Source organism: Bidens hawaiensis, unplaced genomic scaffold (genome assembly GCF_021521415.1).
Source record: "Bidens hawaiensis isolate Kalapana, Puna unplaced genomic scaffold, B.hawaiensis_p1.1 tig00003182_1, whole genome shotgun sequence".
NCBI lineage: Eukaryota > Viridiplantae > Streptophyta > Magnoliopsida > Asterales > Asteraceae > Bidens > Bidens hawaiensis.
In genome coordinates, this window is record NW_027491173.1 from 746650 (window position 1) to 764226 (window position 17577).

Genomic DNA, 17577 nt, shown 5'->3' on the forward strand with positions numbered 1-17577 from the left:
GGTAGGTGAATTTAGTTATATGATTTTGTTTATTCATTTCAATGTTTAATAATTAAATAAGTAATATTAATTCAAGTGTTGTGATCTTGCAGCCAAAACCTCATTTGATGATTATGCCAGTCCCTTTTGTAGCATTTTACAGTAGTTCTTAGTGGTGATGATTTGACATCAAAATTTATATTATTACACACACCTATTGTCAAAGGTATCTAGTTATCAAAACAAAGATAAATTAGTAAGAAAAAATCTGTGTTTGAATAACACCTATAAGCAATTTAACACTCTGCAACTAATATTTCTAACAAATTACCAAATTTTGATCAACCAGTCACCTATGATGCTTTATACAACCTAATCACAAACAAAGCCCTAAAAAGTTAACATCTGCTTGAATCCTAAATTTGAAAAGAATAATAACAGTGTGACATTCGTCAATTTCGGGTCTTGTTTGTATTCGTTTTTGTATTTGTTTATTATGTAAACCAACCCGATTTGTAAACCGAAGCTTTTGTTATAATCAAAATGATGGATTTATGTTACAATATTGTTTCACACTTGTTGGGTCTTGAAAACATCCTATTTTTATTTTTATTATTATTATTATTATTATTATTATTATTATTATTTATTTATTTATTTATTTTTGTTGTTTTGTGTTTTTGTCTTGATCCATTTTGCATGAAAACTCTTGTGTCTCACACCCATATTTGACCACCAATATTACCCTATATATACACCACCTTTCCTCTTCATTTTCCCTTGCTACAACTCCAAAAAAAAAAAACTCTCTCAAACATCAAAGATTCAAGGTTATTTTCTTAAGTGTTCTTGAAGGTTTTTAGTCTTTCATCTTAATTAGTTTATGTAGCCTTATTAATACTTGTTTATGGTTGTGCAACATATATATAATATACACCCCTTGTTTACCTTTGGTAGTTACTTCTCCGATTCCGGTCGGTGAGGTTTCGGACCTCATAAGGCAAGGCTTCATGGAGGACTTCGTGTCCTTGATATATGGACATCTATATAACTTGTTCATACATATTAATCTTGCTTATTTTAGTTTGTTGGTCATGTTTACAAGTTCCATGGTTATGGGTTTTTAAGAGTCTATGCTTCGGTTTAACCGTAAATAGCTCTAAACCGTAAACCGAACTTTGTTACTAGTTTTGTTAAATAATTATTTAAACATACTTATTATTAGATCTAAGTTTCTAAAATAATTTTTACAAATTCTATGGTTATGGGTTTGTAGAATCTTACCTCGGTCTTAACCCGAAACACGATCCGAACCAAAAACCGAACTTTTGTTTAAAGACTTTATTGTTAACTTTTGGTATTTTTTATTTGTACATTATTATACAAGTTCTTTAGTGTTTGGACATGTGGAAACCATCTATGAACTTGTTGTGAGATGGAAACCGAACCAAACCCATTCTTACTCGCTTAAGACACACAAGTGTGTTTTTTTAGCCATCAAGACTTGTATATTTCTTTAAAAATAGTTACAAATTGATTTTTAAATATTTTCTTAAGTACTTGAAAATGTTGGATCCAACTTGATCTCATAACAAAGTTTGGACCGACAAAACCGAACACTCGCTTAATGTGCGTTGTTAGTTATAAAACAATGGAACTACATACTTGGTTAAGTCTTATTAAATTTTATTGAGTTATCTTATAACATTCAATATTTTGGAAAGTTGACTTTGGGTTTGACCAATTATCAAGACCCGAACCGACAACCCGAACACTCGATAAAAAAAAACCGTTTTAGTATCTTTATTCCAAAGGGATTTGCATTCTTGCATTTTATCCACCTTATCACTTAACATAGGTTGAGTAAATATTAAGGTTAGATACTTTAGCCCGGTTTCGAGCAAACATACATTTTTAAAGGGTTATTATTATAAATTCTTAAATAGTTACATTTTAAAACCTTGAATTTAATTATTTACATTTCTCAACATTTATTTTGTTTAAAGACCTTCAAGACAACCTTTCTAAATTCAATACTTCTTTTCTTTTTAGGCATTATGCGTTAAACTCGTCGTTCCGACAAATCTCCAAATTATCATCTTTCAAGTTTACTACTTGAAGGTGAATACTTCATACCCCATTTCCATCTTTTATTTTGGGGGTAACATTTCATACTTATTCAACAAAATGCTTTATATTTGAATCTTAAACCACAAACGTAGTTGTACACTTTATCTAAATAATTGCTCGATTTGGTGTTCTTTGCTTATATGCCTATGTGTTTATCGCTTTTGGTTGATGGAACTATAAAATCCTAGACTATTTGGCATCCCCTTATAGCAAGGTGTCGTTAACGTAATGCAATTAACGATAACTATAAAATCCTAGACTATTTGGCATCCCCTTATAGCTAGGTGTCGCTAATGTGTTTAGCGATATCTATTTATCCAAATTACCACTTTTATTTATCATTTCATATGCAAGTTTTGTGGCTATCTTTATTATATACTAATATGATTAAACTTATGAATTGCTCACCAACCTTTGTGTTGACAAACTTTATTTTATGAAATGTTGTAGGTTTGCATTTTGGTTGATTAATGATTGTGAAGAAAACGACATCAAAGACCTTAGGATATTAGTAAAAATGAACAATATCAAATTTGCCATATTTTGTGATATCTTGTTTATGGTTATTTTATGGATAATTGTTATGTGACATTTTCGATGTTGTGAAATGAAATGAGTTTATTAAATACTGTCACTTTAATTAGTGTCATGTGCTTATGGACAATCGTTACACCTCGGCATGTTCCGCCGTCTTTGGTTGGGGTGTGACAAACAGACTTAGCGAATTCCAATAATATTATTGTGTTATTGATAATGGGATCCATAACTTTAATCGAATTAGGGTTTCAGTAAAACTTGAACTGCAAAGGGATTTACCTGTGTATTGGTCTCCCTGCTCTCGACGTTAGAATAGATATCCGATACATCGACTGAATGAGCAGCGCAATACATGAATCAAAGCATTCAATCGGCATCCATCTTGAAGGAGTAACCACCGATACAGATGTAACCACCGCTGTTGTGTTTTGGAGTCCAATTAAGGCTATAATCAAGAGCTAGGGTTTTCATAGATGAGATATGCGAGCAGGGGAGAAAGTTTTGAGATGAGGGTATTTGAATGAATGCTGCTTGTGAAGAAAACGGGTAAAGGTGTCAGGGTTTGGTGACCCACAAAACCCGCGAGATTCATAAGGTAAATGGGTAGAAACCGGGTCAAACGCTTTACAAGTCTCCATTTAGAAATCAAGCAATTTGGTGGCTTCGATAAAGGGGGGAAACAACCACATCGTGACACATAGGATTTTTGGGTTTTCGTTTATATATATATATATATATATATATATATTAAAATGCAAATGCTAACACTCACAAAAATCACTATTCATAAAAACTGGCCACTTACTTTTATACACATGTAAAAAAAAATTAACTTTCACTTAGAGCATTTCCAGCCCATTCCCTACCCTATCATATAATTACACTACAAACCATTTTTTTTTCTCTATTCTGTTTAATTAAATAATACTTTTTATACCTTTATCATTATCTTTTCTCTTTCCTCCACTCACAACCACCTTTAGAAAATATTAAAAAATTATACGGTAGGAACAGTGAATCCCTAAATTTAACTTTCCCATATAACATTTTCTCTCTCCTCTACTCACAACCACTCATAACCATATCATATAATTTACAAATTCCCCTAACATATTTTAAGGGAATGGGCTAAGAATGCTCTTAGGTATATAGACTTCAACTTATTTTTATACTAAAAACCATTTGTACATATTTTATAGCATGTTGTACTTTTTGTTGCATCTATTGCTGGTATTATATATTTTTATATTTGTCTTCAATGTGGAACTATACTTCCCAATTCCCATGTTATATTTTAGGCTCATTTACATAACACAAACCCAGACTTTTAGGCCCAGTTACATTGTTTTGGTGACGGTTAACCGACTAGCTATAACCTTTAAAAACGATTGATCGAAACTGCCAAGACGGATTAATTATGGTTATCAATTAACCAATATATCATTTATGGTTATAGGTACACACACTCCTAGTGGTGGGTTTCCTTCTTGATGGTGAAACTCAGTATGGACGGTTGACATCACGTCTTAAAAAGACTCACTCGGGTATTGAGGGTCGTTCCGAACGTTGCGCTATGAATTCACGCATGCAAAACCAACAATCAAACTATAAATAGTATATAATCAAGCAGTTGGCACCATGCTAATACTGTTTGAAGAATCAATCACTGGTTGTTAAACTGGTCTATGAATGATTGATTAAACTGCTTACTGAATATTTTGAAACGTTGTTAAACAGGTCTTTATAGATAATTGATTTACAGCTCAAAAGCCTGTGTTTGAACCATCTCATCTCATCTCATCTAGTCTTCTTCAGTATCTTGCAGAAGAACCCCTCTTACTTTTGATCTGCAATTTTTCAATTTTGAAACTTGTCAATATACAAAGGCAAAATAGATTTAAAAAAACCATAAACAATTTTTATTCGTGGTTGAAAAGTAACAGTTTAATCTATTTTGCTAAAATAAGAAATGTAACCTGCGATGTGCTGGAACCGCACGCTTAGGTGCCTTCATCGGGCTTGGATTCTGATCAGATTGTCTTTCTGTGAAAATAAAAAAGTGTAAATATATTTATAGATTATATTTGGTGTTTGGGTCAAGTTATTCTACAAAGGGTGACAAAAATGAGAAGAATGAGAAGGATTTATAGCCACAAAAAAAAACCTTCAAAAAAAATTAAAAATAAATAAATAAAAAATCATAACTCAAAATTTAATAAACAAAAAAAGTAAAAAACACAAAAATGTTTCCACCGTCTTCCTCGTTCTTAAAAAAAAAAAAAAAAAAAAAAAAACTCGAAAAAGACACAATGTTGAGTGAAAAATACCATTGTGTCTTTTTGTTTATCATTGTGTTTTGTGTTTATTTTCGTCATTGATTGTCTTTTTTCCTTGACGTTGTGTCTTTTTTTCTTGATATTGTGTTATATTACTCAACATTGTGTTATATTTTGTTCGGCTTTGTGTTATATTTTGCGATTTATTGTGTCTTTTTTTAGTTATAATTGTGTCTTTTGTTCATTTTCGTCATGCGTCTTTTGTCTCTGTATTGTGTCTTTTCAAAGTGTTTTTTTTGGAACGAGAATGATGAGGGAAATATTTTTGTTTTTTTCATTTTTTTATTTTTTATTTATATTTTGAGTTATGATTTTTTTTATTAATTTTTTGAAATTTTTTAGGGGTTTTTTGTGTGGCCATAAATCCTTCTCACCCTTCTCATTTTTGTCTCCCTTTGTATTTTAACTTATCCCTTTGGTGTTTAGGGTCAGAAAGAACAACACACCTGAAATATCAGATGAAGTAACTGATGCTAATTTGTCAGGGGCTTTCTGAGAATTGTGCCTGCTTGAATAAAGTAGTCCATCCAGCTGTTTCTGCATACGTTCACTTTTTTCCTGATAAACGACATGACATACACACAGAACGGTGAATAAAGTGTTACTAATTTGTAGTTGGAAACAAATAAAAAGGTTTTTATGATCAGCAAGAACACTAAATAGTAAATAATACCAATATACCATACACCAACAGCGTGAATCGATACACAGTTTGAACTTTCAAACTTTAATGGTTGTTAATTTGAGGAATTACGGTGAGAAACAAGGTCAGTTGGGCTGATAACACCAGTTTTCAATCCGCTATTTGTACTACTCCTTTTTCAGCTGTGAATCGCCGCGACCCTTGTCCATTTCTTCACTATGTTGCAAATGAGACTAAGAACAACGAACTGGAAGTCAACTAATAAATCGGGGCGATATCTTGCAAAAGGATCAAGACCAGATGAAGGCTCAAGCTGGTTTCAAACGCCAAAACAAAGTCAGCGTTGCCATCAGCAAAGTCTTGCCAAAACAAGATGTGAGAAGCTGTCACCTCAGTTTGTTGGACCTTATCAGATCATCTGTAAGGTAAGTACAGTCCCTAATGAGTTGGAACTCCCACCCGATTCTCGTTTCCACCCGGGCTTTCATGTCTTAATGCTCAAGTCAGCCTGCGCTGCTGCGCACACCTTCCATCGACATCTATGGCTCCTCTCCCAGTTACCAAAAACTGGGAAATTTATGTTCAGCCCAATCTGTGTTAGCTCATCGCGGAGTCTCAGAAGCGGTGCAAACGAGCTGAGCCCGAGCTCGGCTCGTTTTGACTCATGAGAGCTCGAGCTCCGCTCATTTCGAGGGGTTTAGTTTGTTTTAGTTTGTTTCAAGGGGCCTAGTTATGTTCCATTCTTGCAGCCCTCAGTTATTTGTTTTAATTTGTTTGGTTGTTTTTGTAATTTATTACCTTATAATAACTACTAAATTTCATTTTTATGTCAGACATAGTACAACTTGATTTTGTTATTTTTTCTTGCTGCCATCAAGATGAACCTAACTGATATCTATCGAATTCGTGTCGACTCGATGCCATACGCACGTGTTCTTGTTTCGTTTTGTAATTGGTTTTAAATATGTTAATTTGACGAAACTATTTTTTGGGTTTAGTTTTGGTATCGTAATGAACATAGCTGATACCAAGTGAATTCACCTCGACTCAAGATGGCAACGCCCGCGCTTTACCAAACACATAACAGCCCCGGCGCAACGCGCCAGACAAAAATCTAGTTATTGAATAACATCAGGAAATTAAATAACCTGCCTGTTCAGCTGAAAGCTTTTTCGTCAACTGGTGTCGACCCTCTTGCTCTAAGGATAAAACACAGTGAAGCAACTGTTAGTTCCCTAATAAGTAAACTACAAGTAGAAAAAAATAAAAATTGCACCTTCAAGTAATAACTTGTGATTGCTTTTATAGAATTTGTACATATCTATAGAAAGCTTTGCCATTGCTTCATTTGCAGCAGTACCAACAAGTCTGATAAGAGAAACAGAGATTCTTGGCATTCCTTTTGACTTCTGAGCAATCAGTCTTGCAGAGTCAGGTCCTAAAAAATATTACACCACATCAATTACATGACCTATAATCACGCAACATTGCAGTACCAATTTGAGGACATATTCTAAATTATTAAAGACAAAACATATTCACTTTTAAAAAAGAATCAATACATGTAGGATTGTAAACGAACCAAACGAACACGAATGAGGCATCTTCGTGTTCGTTCATTTAACTCTCACAAACAAGCGATCAAGCACGGACCATTAAACAAATAAGGTTTTCCTGTTCGTGTTCGGTCGTTAAGAAAATGAATATGTTTGTGTCCATATATGTTCGTTCATTAACAGTGTAATGAACGGTTCACGAGCATAACTGAACATAGATGAACGAACATAACAAAGCTAAAATTAATGTGAAGAAAAATGTGTTTGGGCCTAAAATGTTACTAAAACCAGACTAAGTTTTAATGAATAAAAAAAATAATTAAATGAATACATAAACGAACGAATATAAACAAACATAAACAAACGTAAACTAACGAACATAAACGAACGACAGTAAACCGAGCGTTCAAGAACATAACTAAACAAACGAGACATATGTTCATGTTCATTTGTTTAGCTAAATGAGCAACTTTTTTAGTTTATGTTTGTTTGTTTATTAAATAAACAAGCATAAACGAGCCTCCCGCCAAACATCCGGTTCGTTTACAGACCTAAATAAATACAGATGAGCAGCACATCTTAAAGACATGATAATTACCAACCATTTGATTTTGATTGGCCCTCGAAAACAAGCTTCACATCCCCAAACTTAATGGAATGAACAAGGTATTGGAGAAAATCAGAGCAGGAACCACCAACTCCAGTCTCATCCCTCTGTGTATAAATTATTAAATTATAAAGTAAGTTAAAATGTTTACGCCCCTAAACCAAGAAAAAGGTAAAGAAAGCATGAGCTGCACCATGTCATCAAGCTGTTGGATTGAACGGAGTGCCTCAAAACTGGTGGCGAAGAAGTCAGTGACGTGGACTCGGAGTTGGCAAGGGTCCGGCGCGTGAACTTGAAACAAAAACGGACGGACAGCTGATGAATCATCTACTTTGGGCTCACCGAATAAGGGTTCAAAATTTGTTAATTCCATTAGGGCTTGATTTAGAATACAAGAAAATTGTTTCAATGGTGTAATTTTATTACCCCCGCCAAATCTACCTTCCTATAAGATACAGCATAAAACACAAACCTTGGTAATCTCGTAGTAGATTTACGAACATCTATTTTTCTATTTGAAACCCTGAAACTGTTTGTTGGTCTATGTAAATTAATAATTCTTATTTTAAACTCAATTTATTATCGAAGTGCAAGCCAAATCGGAACCAAATCGTTGGTAATGAATAATGATTCAGTTTGGTTGGTTTCAATTTTCAATAGTCTGGTTTCAGATTACTAATGATTTGTCTCACAGTTTAATTCAAACCATTAAAACCAGACCACAAAACCTATACATAAAATGCTATTTTTATAACTATGACAAACTATGGCAATACTCAAATTAAAGAGAATAAAACGCTCGTTTTTATGATGCAATTTTTTTAAAAAAATATTAACGTACGAAAAAGTTAAGACCATTTAAAAATCGTGGGGGAAGTTGGGTTAAAACTGAAATTAAAAAGAGTATATAGGTAAAAGAAAGAGGTTAAATTTGTAACTATTTTTTAAATTTATAAAAAGTTAACTAAAATAGAGGGACTAAAATTGTAACTATCTTAGTGAAAACATAAAAAAACAAGTGATATTTGTGTTATAATGACCATGTCGCCCCTCTTTAAAGTTGTACTATATGCTTAAACAATTGCAAATCTTTTAAAATCCACAGTCTTAATTTGCCTCACTTCTATATTATATACAGTATATATATTATCATCTAATAAAAGAATGGGTTTTTCACCAACAAATATCCTTACTTTTCACCAAACCTATTCAAATTGTCATTGACAATTTTTCCTTTTTTTTTTTAAATTTTCTTTTCATTCGTCCAAATTTCAAATTGAAATTCCGTTCACATATCGCAGCTATCCTCTAAACGACTCTGTCAACTCAATCGGAATTCATTTTAAATCTATCCGTCTTCAACATTAAAGGTAATCCTCGACCCTAATTCTCTGAAGACAAATGAAATTCATATGTAATTGTAATCCTTAACCCTAATTTTATGATGATTATACCCTAATTCATATGTACAGAGTCAATTCACAGTGTTTTCGTCTTCTATTGATTCAGAAATTTCATCATGATTTGCATATTTATTCGTTAGCTAATTCTATTCTTTACCCTAAAATTCCAGATATTTTTATGCATGCTATATGTTACTGATGAGGCCATGTGATTGTGTTCTCTATGTTTGATATTTGTCTTTGTCAAGGTTGATCATTAAAGTTTCAGCATTAGTTACAATAACTTTTTTACTTGATTTTTTTGTTTGGTCTTTGACTTTTTGCCTATTGATTATAACAATTTAAGATGATGATGACAAGTTTCCGGCTTGTGACCTGCAGTTGGTGTTGGTTGTCCTAGATGCACAATAAGATGATGTTTTTGTTTGTTTTAGTTTATTATGGTATGTTTTACAATATTATGTATATTTGTTTAAATTATTTCGTTAACTTCTTATCATTTTTGTTAATCTATTATTATATTTTGTAGCGTTTTCCAAATTAATTTTCAACAAAGAATGGATTGGGCATGGCGACAGATTTGGTCATAACGAATCCTAAAGACGTGGACAATTATACTTAGGTGCATGTTGAATGGAATCAAGGTAATATGAGGTTTAGGGTGCATGATTGGGTAAAGTTTGTTCATGCAAATGGTCTTCTAATCGATTATTTTGGACAAAAAATTATACCTTTGATATATGATGTAGATGTTTGTATCGCCACTATACTTTTTACGAATCTGGTGTTAGTTTCAAACTAGTGATGTTTTATGTTTTTGTTTAGTTACCTTTTATTATGATGTTTATGTTCTATTGTTGGCACATAAATTATATTAGGCCAAAATTACTATTTTTCTTTTGTGTTTAGGCAACCGCAATCTTCAATTTGGAGAGCCCCGTTGCCCCAACCAATAGTGTAAATTCTTTAATAACTTACATTTTTCTAATTATGTATTGTAGTTATCATTGTTTTATTAACGCAGCATGTGGTATTAATAATAGAGTCAGGGGAAGATAGCAGGCTGGCTTATGATATTTTGCAAAATGTTGCAAAGGGCATACAAATAATGTCATTTTATGCCCTTTCCTTGAAAGAAGCTAAACAGTATTTTTGGTCTGGCTCTGAAATGGATCTAGTAAGATTTAAGTGTCTGATTACTTCCCGTTTATCTATTGGCAAGTTTTCGTTGATATCACTGTGTGAACGTTAAGAGGTTAAATTTGGGCAGCATGTGTTATATTTGGCCTTTTTACCATAATCGTGAAATGGGATAAGGTAATTATTGAATATTTGACCTCTTTACTTAATGTCAGTCATGTGTCGAGTAACGAACCTGGACATCCAAAGTTAAAGGTGAATATATAATATTTAATATCTTATGTAATAATATGTTTGTTTAGTTCATGAAGCCTGAATAATGTGTTATTTTCTTCGTAGGGTTATGAAGAAGCAGCAAAAGAGCCGATTTAGGAAATTTCGAATTCTCTTTTAACATCTTTGAATGTTTCTATAAATCATTTTCTTACAAACTAAATCATTTTCTTAAAACATGTTGGTTGTTTTTTGATGGTTTCTGATATTTATTTTTATTTGCCAACTTAGCTGTGGCTGCACACTGTTTGAAGGTAGGACTGCAAGTCCTCATACTCTTATTACACATATAGAGGCTCGCCTTGCTGTCGAGCTGGTTAATAGTTTGATTGCAGCTAATCAAAAGATGCCAACAAAAGTTATGGATCCTGCTATGAAGGTAGCCTTTTTTTTTTGTCTTTATACAGAAGAAATCTTGTTTCTTTTATTATTGAAGTAGTAGTAGTTTGGTTCACCACATTTATATTCCAATTTTAAAAATCTTTTGTTAGCGATGTTGGTTGTTTGAGTTCCTTTGTGTTGTTGAAATATTTATAAATTTAACTATGCATTCTTTTAAGTTAATTATGTATCACATACTAAATGAGTAAGAATTTGATGACAGTAGGAATGGGTAAGACCAAGCTCGATCTCTATGGATTTGGAGGTGAAGTTTTTGGGACAGTCAGGTTGAAATTTAAATTGTCCAAGACTTTTTGGTGTATATATCTAAACTCTAAAGATTTATCAGAAGACATGAGAGCGGAGAGCCAACAAAAGGTACGTTTTTAGATATTATGCAGATTTCACATGTACACCTTCACCCTTTTAACCAACTGTAAAAAGTAGCTAAATTAGTTTTTATGTTAATTTAAACGGCAAGTGTCAAGTTCATATTTAGCAAAAGAAGTTTGAGTTAATTGGATTTTCAGTAAAATGAGTTCAGGTTGAAACCGTTCAAGATCAGAATGAGTTCCGTTCAAAACGAATTATCTAAAATTGGTTCATTTTCCTTTATAAATAATAAATTCATTGTTCGTGTATTTTTTTAGTTTTTATTTAACTTAAACAGGCGGGGGTCGGGTTCATATTTGGTTCAAAAACAAGTTTAGGTCACCAAGTTTTTATGAGTGTTTTATGATATTAAGGGGGTGCTTGGGTGAGCTTTTAAAATTGTTTTTTTTTTTTTGCTTATTTGCTTTTTGAAAAGTAAAAGCAACTTTCGAAAAGCTTCAATTTGAAGCTTTTGGAGGAGCTTTGCCAAACACATTTTGCTTTTCAACAACCAAATAAGCAAGTTTTAAAAGCCCACCCAAACACCCCCTAACTGATTTCATTTTATGTGGATAGGCACTCTTTCAAAAACATTCAACTCAATGCACCCTTTCTGTCTCACTTATTTCTTTAACTCAATTGAACCTAATTTTTTTTATTCATTTGTAGGACATTTTGCATGGGTGTTATCGCAACTCTAATTTGTTAGTAATTTGCAAGACATTGCTGCATGTTATTTAAACTTGTATGACTTTTTATATCTTATAAATCCATTGTGTATTTTATTATGTATATTATTAAATTATTTGCTTAATCAACCCGTGTATCACACGGGTTCTAACCTAGTAAAAATTATATATATATATTTAAAAAGCATTCCAGGTTTGTGAGTATAAAAACACTGTAGCTAAATGTACACTTTCTTTTGCATATGGTACAACTTATACAACAACATATCATCTTCATTTAACCTCCCACTATCTCTCTCTTTCGATGAAAGACACGTGTTATCATCTTCTTCCTACTTTATAGTTCAGATTGTACCAATGTTTTAAAAACCGGTACTTTACTCATACCGGATTTAGTTCAAAAATGATACAATCGGTTCAACCGGGATGTACCAAAAGGTTCAACCGGGCTGAATAGTTTACCCTATAATTCGTATAAATACAACACCAATTCATAAAATAATCCTAAAGTACATTAATAAACATTGCACATGAACCAAACATCACACATAAGTAATGATCGAGTCATTTCAGAAGTTTTATTTTACAGATGAAATTAATCAATTATAAAAGATGTAAAGAAACCAACCTTGTATTTACAAGATTCAAAATTGGTTGATTAACGAATCGTTGTTTAGTATATTTACTCATTTTAACTTTATCTGCTAGGTTAAAAGTTGTGTTTAAAAAATATGGGCCGCAAAAAAATGTCATAAATCTCTTGGTTTTAAAACCGGTTTAAACCAGTATTTTTGAAAAAACCGGCGGTACGACGTTTTAGCAAACCGCCTAAAAATACCGGGCTCTAAATACCGGGCGCCTTACCGAAATCCGGTATAACCGGTTCAACCGACCGGTACGTACCGGTTTTTAAAACATTGGTTTGTACCATTGTACCGGTTTATGTTTGAGGTAAAATTAAATCTTGTTTGGACTTTAAAACAATTTACCTTCCGTCGTTGAGTTTTAACCTAGCGACCTTTGATTTGTTTCCCATCTAATTCATACAATTGTTTCTCAATAGTGTCATATAGCAAACTTTTTGATTATGGACTAAATTTTGCTTATTTTTTGATAATGGCACATGCACTTTTTGATTAATTATTTTGAGTTAAAGTTCTGTATTTTTATGGACTATAGGGTTATGATCAGGTATTTAGCTCATGATTGACTTCTGGATTTATGATGTAATATCGGATTTAAGAGAGATATCAAGTGAGATATGGCAAAACACAGTTAATGATGTAAAGTAATGGTGTATTGACATATATCGCATGGTTACAATATGACTTTGTATTTATAGACACATGATCACATCTACAATATTCCTACTGGTCCCATTGGGGGGGGGGGGGGGCTAATCTGTCACTATCTTGGTACATTCTAGGTGTAATCTTGTGAACTGCCCTTTCCTTCTATAGCCGTTAGTCATAATCTTCTTTTTGTCACTATCTGGTAGATGTGATTATCTTGTCTTGTAGCTGTAGATGTGATATTTGGGGTGTTACCCCTACATCGGTAGTTTTGGCGATGGTGGTGGTAGAGGCAGTGGCGGCATTTTTAAGTAGGCCAATAGTCAAGAATGGAATTATGGATTTTGACTTTTGTGATACCTTATTATAAGGAAGATATTAAAGAGTCTAGTCAAGCTCTAATGGTTGATGATTGCGTGGCAATGGCACCTTCCTAGGTGTTCTAATCCATCCTTTCTTCAATGTGTCCCAGCAATGGAACCTGGAAATTAGATGCTTTGATATACAGTGGAGTGATTACAAGAACAACCACATTTGAAAGTCAAGTCTCTAAATTTTCAGAATACAAACTAAATTAGTAAGTATCGAAAACAAATAAAAATTGTCGGAAGCCACAAATACTAAACTAAAAGTTAGTGGGAACAGATATGTCATTGGTTTGTCCATTTCCAGATTTCGTTGATCACCCCTACCTCCTGAATTTTCGAATGCTTATCCATCCAATTTCAATCCATTACTTTTCCCTCTATCCAGCAAACCAAGTCAGGTCCGACCTATTGAAGTTAAACTAAATAAGGGTCGATTTGTCATTAGTAGAAAGTATGTTTAGTATGTTTTTATGTATTTGTTAAAGTAGAAGGGTGTAAGAGATTATGAAGGATCATAAAATAGACGTGTAATGATGTGCACAATGATATCTACTCTTCAATGTTAAGTGTGGAATCCTTAACAATGTGAAACACACGAGAATCTCTTTAAATCTTCATATATTATTGATAACAAATCAAGTATAGAGAGAATATGACAAAAATACGAGTCTGGTACTTCTGGATCACTTCCTGCCAACGTATAAGCCTACTAAACTATTTATAGACATGATAAAACATATATACGGCGTGTATGTTTATACGACGAATAACTAATGCGTCGTGTAAGACTTATACGCCGTATAAGTAAGTTATACGCTCTAAACATTACAAAACACATCCAGAATGTTATATATTACATACAAGACCTATGCGACAGACATTTAACCACTAACAAACTCCCCCTTGGATGTTGCTTAGTCATGGTCTTGATCTTCAATCTTCAATCATTAAGTCCAAAAATCCTTTTACGATACTCCTTTTGAACGTCTTCAAATGGTCGAGCCTTTGACTTTTCTTGAGATGTCTTTACAGGTCTGACGCTAGGCTTGTACTGAAATTTGGACCACGAAGCTTGTTTCACCCTCTCTTCACGTTAAGCTTCAAGCTCCGCTTCCTCCTTCTCTTGTTCTATCATAGCTTCCTCCATTTGCTCTCCCAAACTCTTCCAGAATGGATCTTATACAAATAGCACACACGTTGGTATTGCTGTATCTCTATAATTATGAATTTGAACTTGTTGCAGTGTAACATTTCAACATCTTTCTTTGAGCAATTCATCAGCCACATAGGATCTAAAATGTTAACACAATCCCTTGTCTTTTCATCCCTATTCAATACAATCACCGCTTCTCCAGTTTTTCGATCAAAATTTCACCATCTGAAATGAATATGAAAGTCCTGTTCCACAGGATAAACTGGTATAATCTTCAACGTCTCCGGCCTGTGATACCTCAAAGTCTTAACAAAATCATCGGTCTCTGGATCTATTTTCACCCTTGAAACATGCAGTGTAGGATTTTGTGGAGTCCACTTTTTTAAAACTAATCTTGGACTGCCTGACAATAAAATCCTATAACTTTGGAATCCAGCCTTTCTTCGGTGCATATAATGGTTCCATCGAACATAATGTCATCACATCAATTCATGTTAAGATTTCAATTCCATCAAGCTTTCAAAATATTGTACACAATATGCTCTTCTAACAACATCTTGTGAATCTTGTGAACTGCCCTTTCCTTCTATAGCTGTTAGTCATAATCTTCTTTTTGTCACTATCTGGTAGATGTGATTATCTTGTCTTGTAGCTGTAGATGCGATATTTGGGGTGTTACCCCTACATCGGTAGTTTTGGCGATGGTGGTGGTAGAGGCAGTGGCGGCATTTTTAAGTAGGCCAATAATCAAGAATGGAATTATGGATTTTGACTTTTGTGATACCTTATTATAAGGAAGATATTAAAGAGTCTAGTCAAGCTCTAATGGTTGATGATTGCGTGGCAATGGCACCTTCCTAGGTGTTCTAATCCATCCTTTCTTCAATGTGTCCCAGCAATGGAACCTGGAAATCAGATGCTTTGATATACAGTGGAGTGATACCTCAAAGTCTTAACAAAATCATCGGTCTCTGGATCTATTTTCACCCTTGAAACATGCAGTGTAGGATTTTGTGGAGTCCACTTTTTTAAAACTAATCTTGGACTGTCTGACAATAAAATCCTATAACTTATAGACATGATAAAACATATATACAGCGTGTATGTTTATACGACGAATAACTAATGCGTCGTGTAAGACTTATACGCCGTATAAGTAAGTTATACGCTCTAAACATTACAAAACACATCCAGAATGTTATATATTACATACAAGACCTATGCGACAGACATTTAACCACTAACAAACTCCCCCTTGGATGTTGCTTAGTCATGGTCTTGATCTTCAATCTTCAATCATTAAGTCCAAAAATCCTTTTACGATACTCCTTTTGAACGTCTTCAAATGGTCGAGCCTTTGACTTTTCTTGAGATGTCTTTACAGGTCTGACGCTAGGCTTGTACTGAAATTTGGACCACGAAGCTTGTTTCACCCTTTCTTCACGTTAAGCTTCAAGCTCCGCTTCCTCCTTCTCTTGTTCTACTCATAGCTTCCTCCATTTGCTCTCCCAAACTCTTCCAGAATGGATCTTATACAAATAGCACACACGTTGGTATTGCTGTATCTCTATAATTATGAATTTGAACTTGTTGCAGTGTAACATTTCAACATCTTTCTTTGAGCAATTCATCAGCCACATAGGATCTAAAATGTTAACACAATCCCTTGTCTTTTCATCCCTATTCAATACAATCACCGCTTCTCCAGTTTTTCGATCAAAATTTCACCATCTGAAATGAATATGAAAGTCCTGTTCCACAGGATAAACTGGTATAATCTTCAACGTCTTCGGCCTGTGATACCTCAAAGTCTTAACAAAATCATCGGTCTCTGGATCTATTTTCACCCTTGAAACATGCAGTGTAGGATTTTGTGGAGTCCACTTTTTTAAAACTAATCTTGGACTGTCCGACAATAAAATCCTATAACTTTGGAATCCAGCCTTTCTTCGGTGCATATAATGGTTCCATCGAACATAATGTCATCACATCAATTCATGTTAAGATTTCAATTCCATCAAGCTTTCAAAATATTGTACACAATATGCTCTTCTAACAACAATCTTTCGTATGTTTTTCAAATAAGTGATACTTAGACATTCTCCCAATGATAATTCCTTTTCTTTTTGTAAAACTTCAGCGGCTTCAAGACTTGCTTTTCCGGTTTAGTCTTTTATCTATTAAACCAATCATTCTTCTTTCTGTTAACTTCTTCGTCATTCACAATAGGAGCACCATGCTCATCAAACTCACGACTCAGCCTTTCCATATCCTCATCAAAATCTTAATCAAATTCAGGAAATTCTAGATTATCCTGGTTAACATAATGAATCAGCTCCTTCTCTGTTACTTCTTGTACTACCACGTCATCAGTAAGAATGAATTCTTGTTTGTCATCACTCGCCAAATCATCAATCTCCTTTTCAAAATCAAAACTGAATTCTTCTTTTGTATCATTTGGCATCCTCGCCAGTTCTGTCATACCCCAACCTAAGGCGGAAATACTGGGGTGCGAATCATGGCTCACAGCTCACAAGGTACTATCATACAATATAAAATATGACAATATCTAATTAGTTTATTTATTTCAAATTTCAAATATGTGAACAAATAACAATAATAATCCAAAACAAATAAATAATCTATAACAAAATAATATTTTAATTATTCCTTGATTTTATTTTTCAAGGTCTTTCTATGTGTCCTTCACCTTAGCTT

The 17577-nt window shown here is 33.5% G+C and overlaps 1 protein-coding gene across 1 annotated transcript; it reads right to left on the reverse strand.

Annotated features, from left to right (window-relative positions):
• Nucleotides 1-4416: 4416 nt before the first annotated feature.
• Nucleotides 4417-8161, reverse strand: LOC143622526 (uncharacterized). Its single transcript, XM_077093645.1, has 7 exons — nucleotides 7982-8161; nucleotides 7784-7895; nucleotides 6902-7063; nucleotides 6778-6824; nucleotides 5429-5699; nucleotides 4623-4689; nucleotides 4417-4493 (listed from the first exon to the last, which is right to left on the reverse strand). The coding sequence occupies exons 1-7, from the start codon at nucleotides 8159-8161 to the stop codon at nucleotides 4448-4450; spliced, it is 885 nt and encodes a 294-aa protein (XP_076949760.1). The 3' UTR covers nucleotides 4417-4447.
• Between the last annotated feature and the right edge of the window lie 9416 nt (nucleotides 8162-17577).

Bases quoted from the DNA above. Each gene is read 5' to 3' on its own strand.
- LOC143622526 (XM_077093645.1), bottom strand. From the start codon at position 8,161: ATGGAATTAACAAATTTTGAACCCTTATTCGGTGAGCCCAAAGTAGAT. The intron at 4,690-5,428 runs GTGTGTTGTTCT...TTATTTTCACAG, and splicing joins TACTTCATCTGATATTTCAG to AAAGACAATCTGATCAGAAT. The intron at 4,494-4,622 runs GTTACATTTCTT...GAAAAATTGCAG, and splicing joins GCGGTTCCAGCACATCGCAG to ATCAAAAGTAAGAGGGGTTC.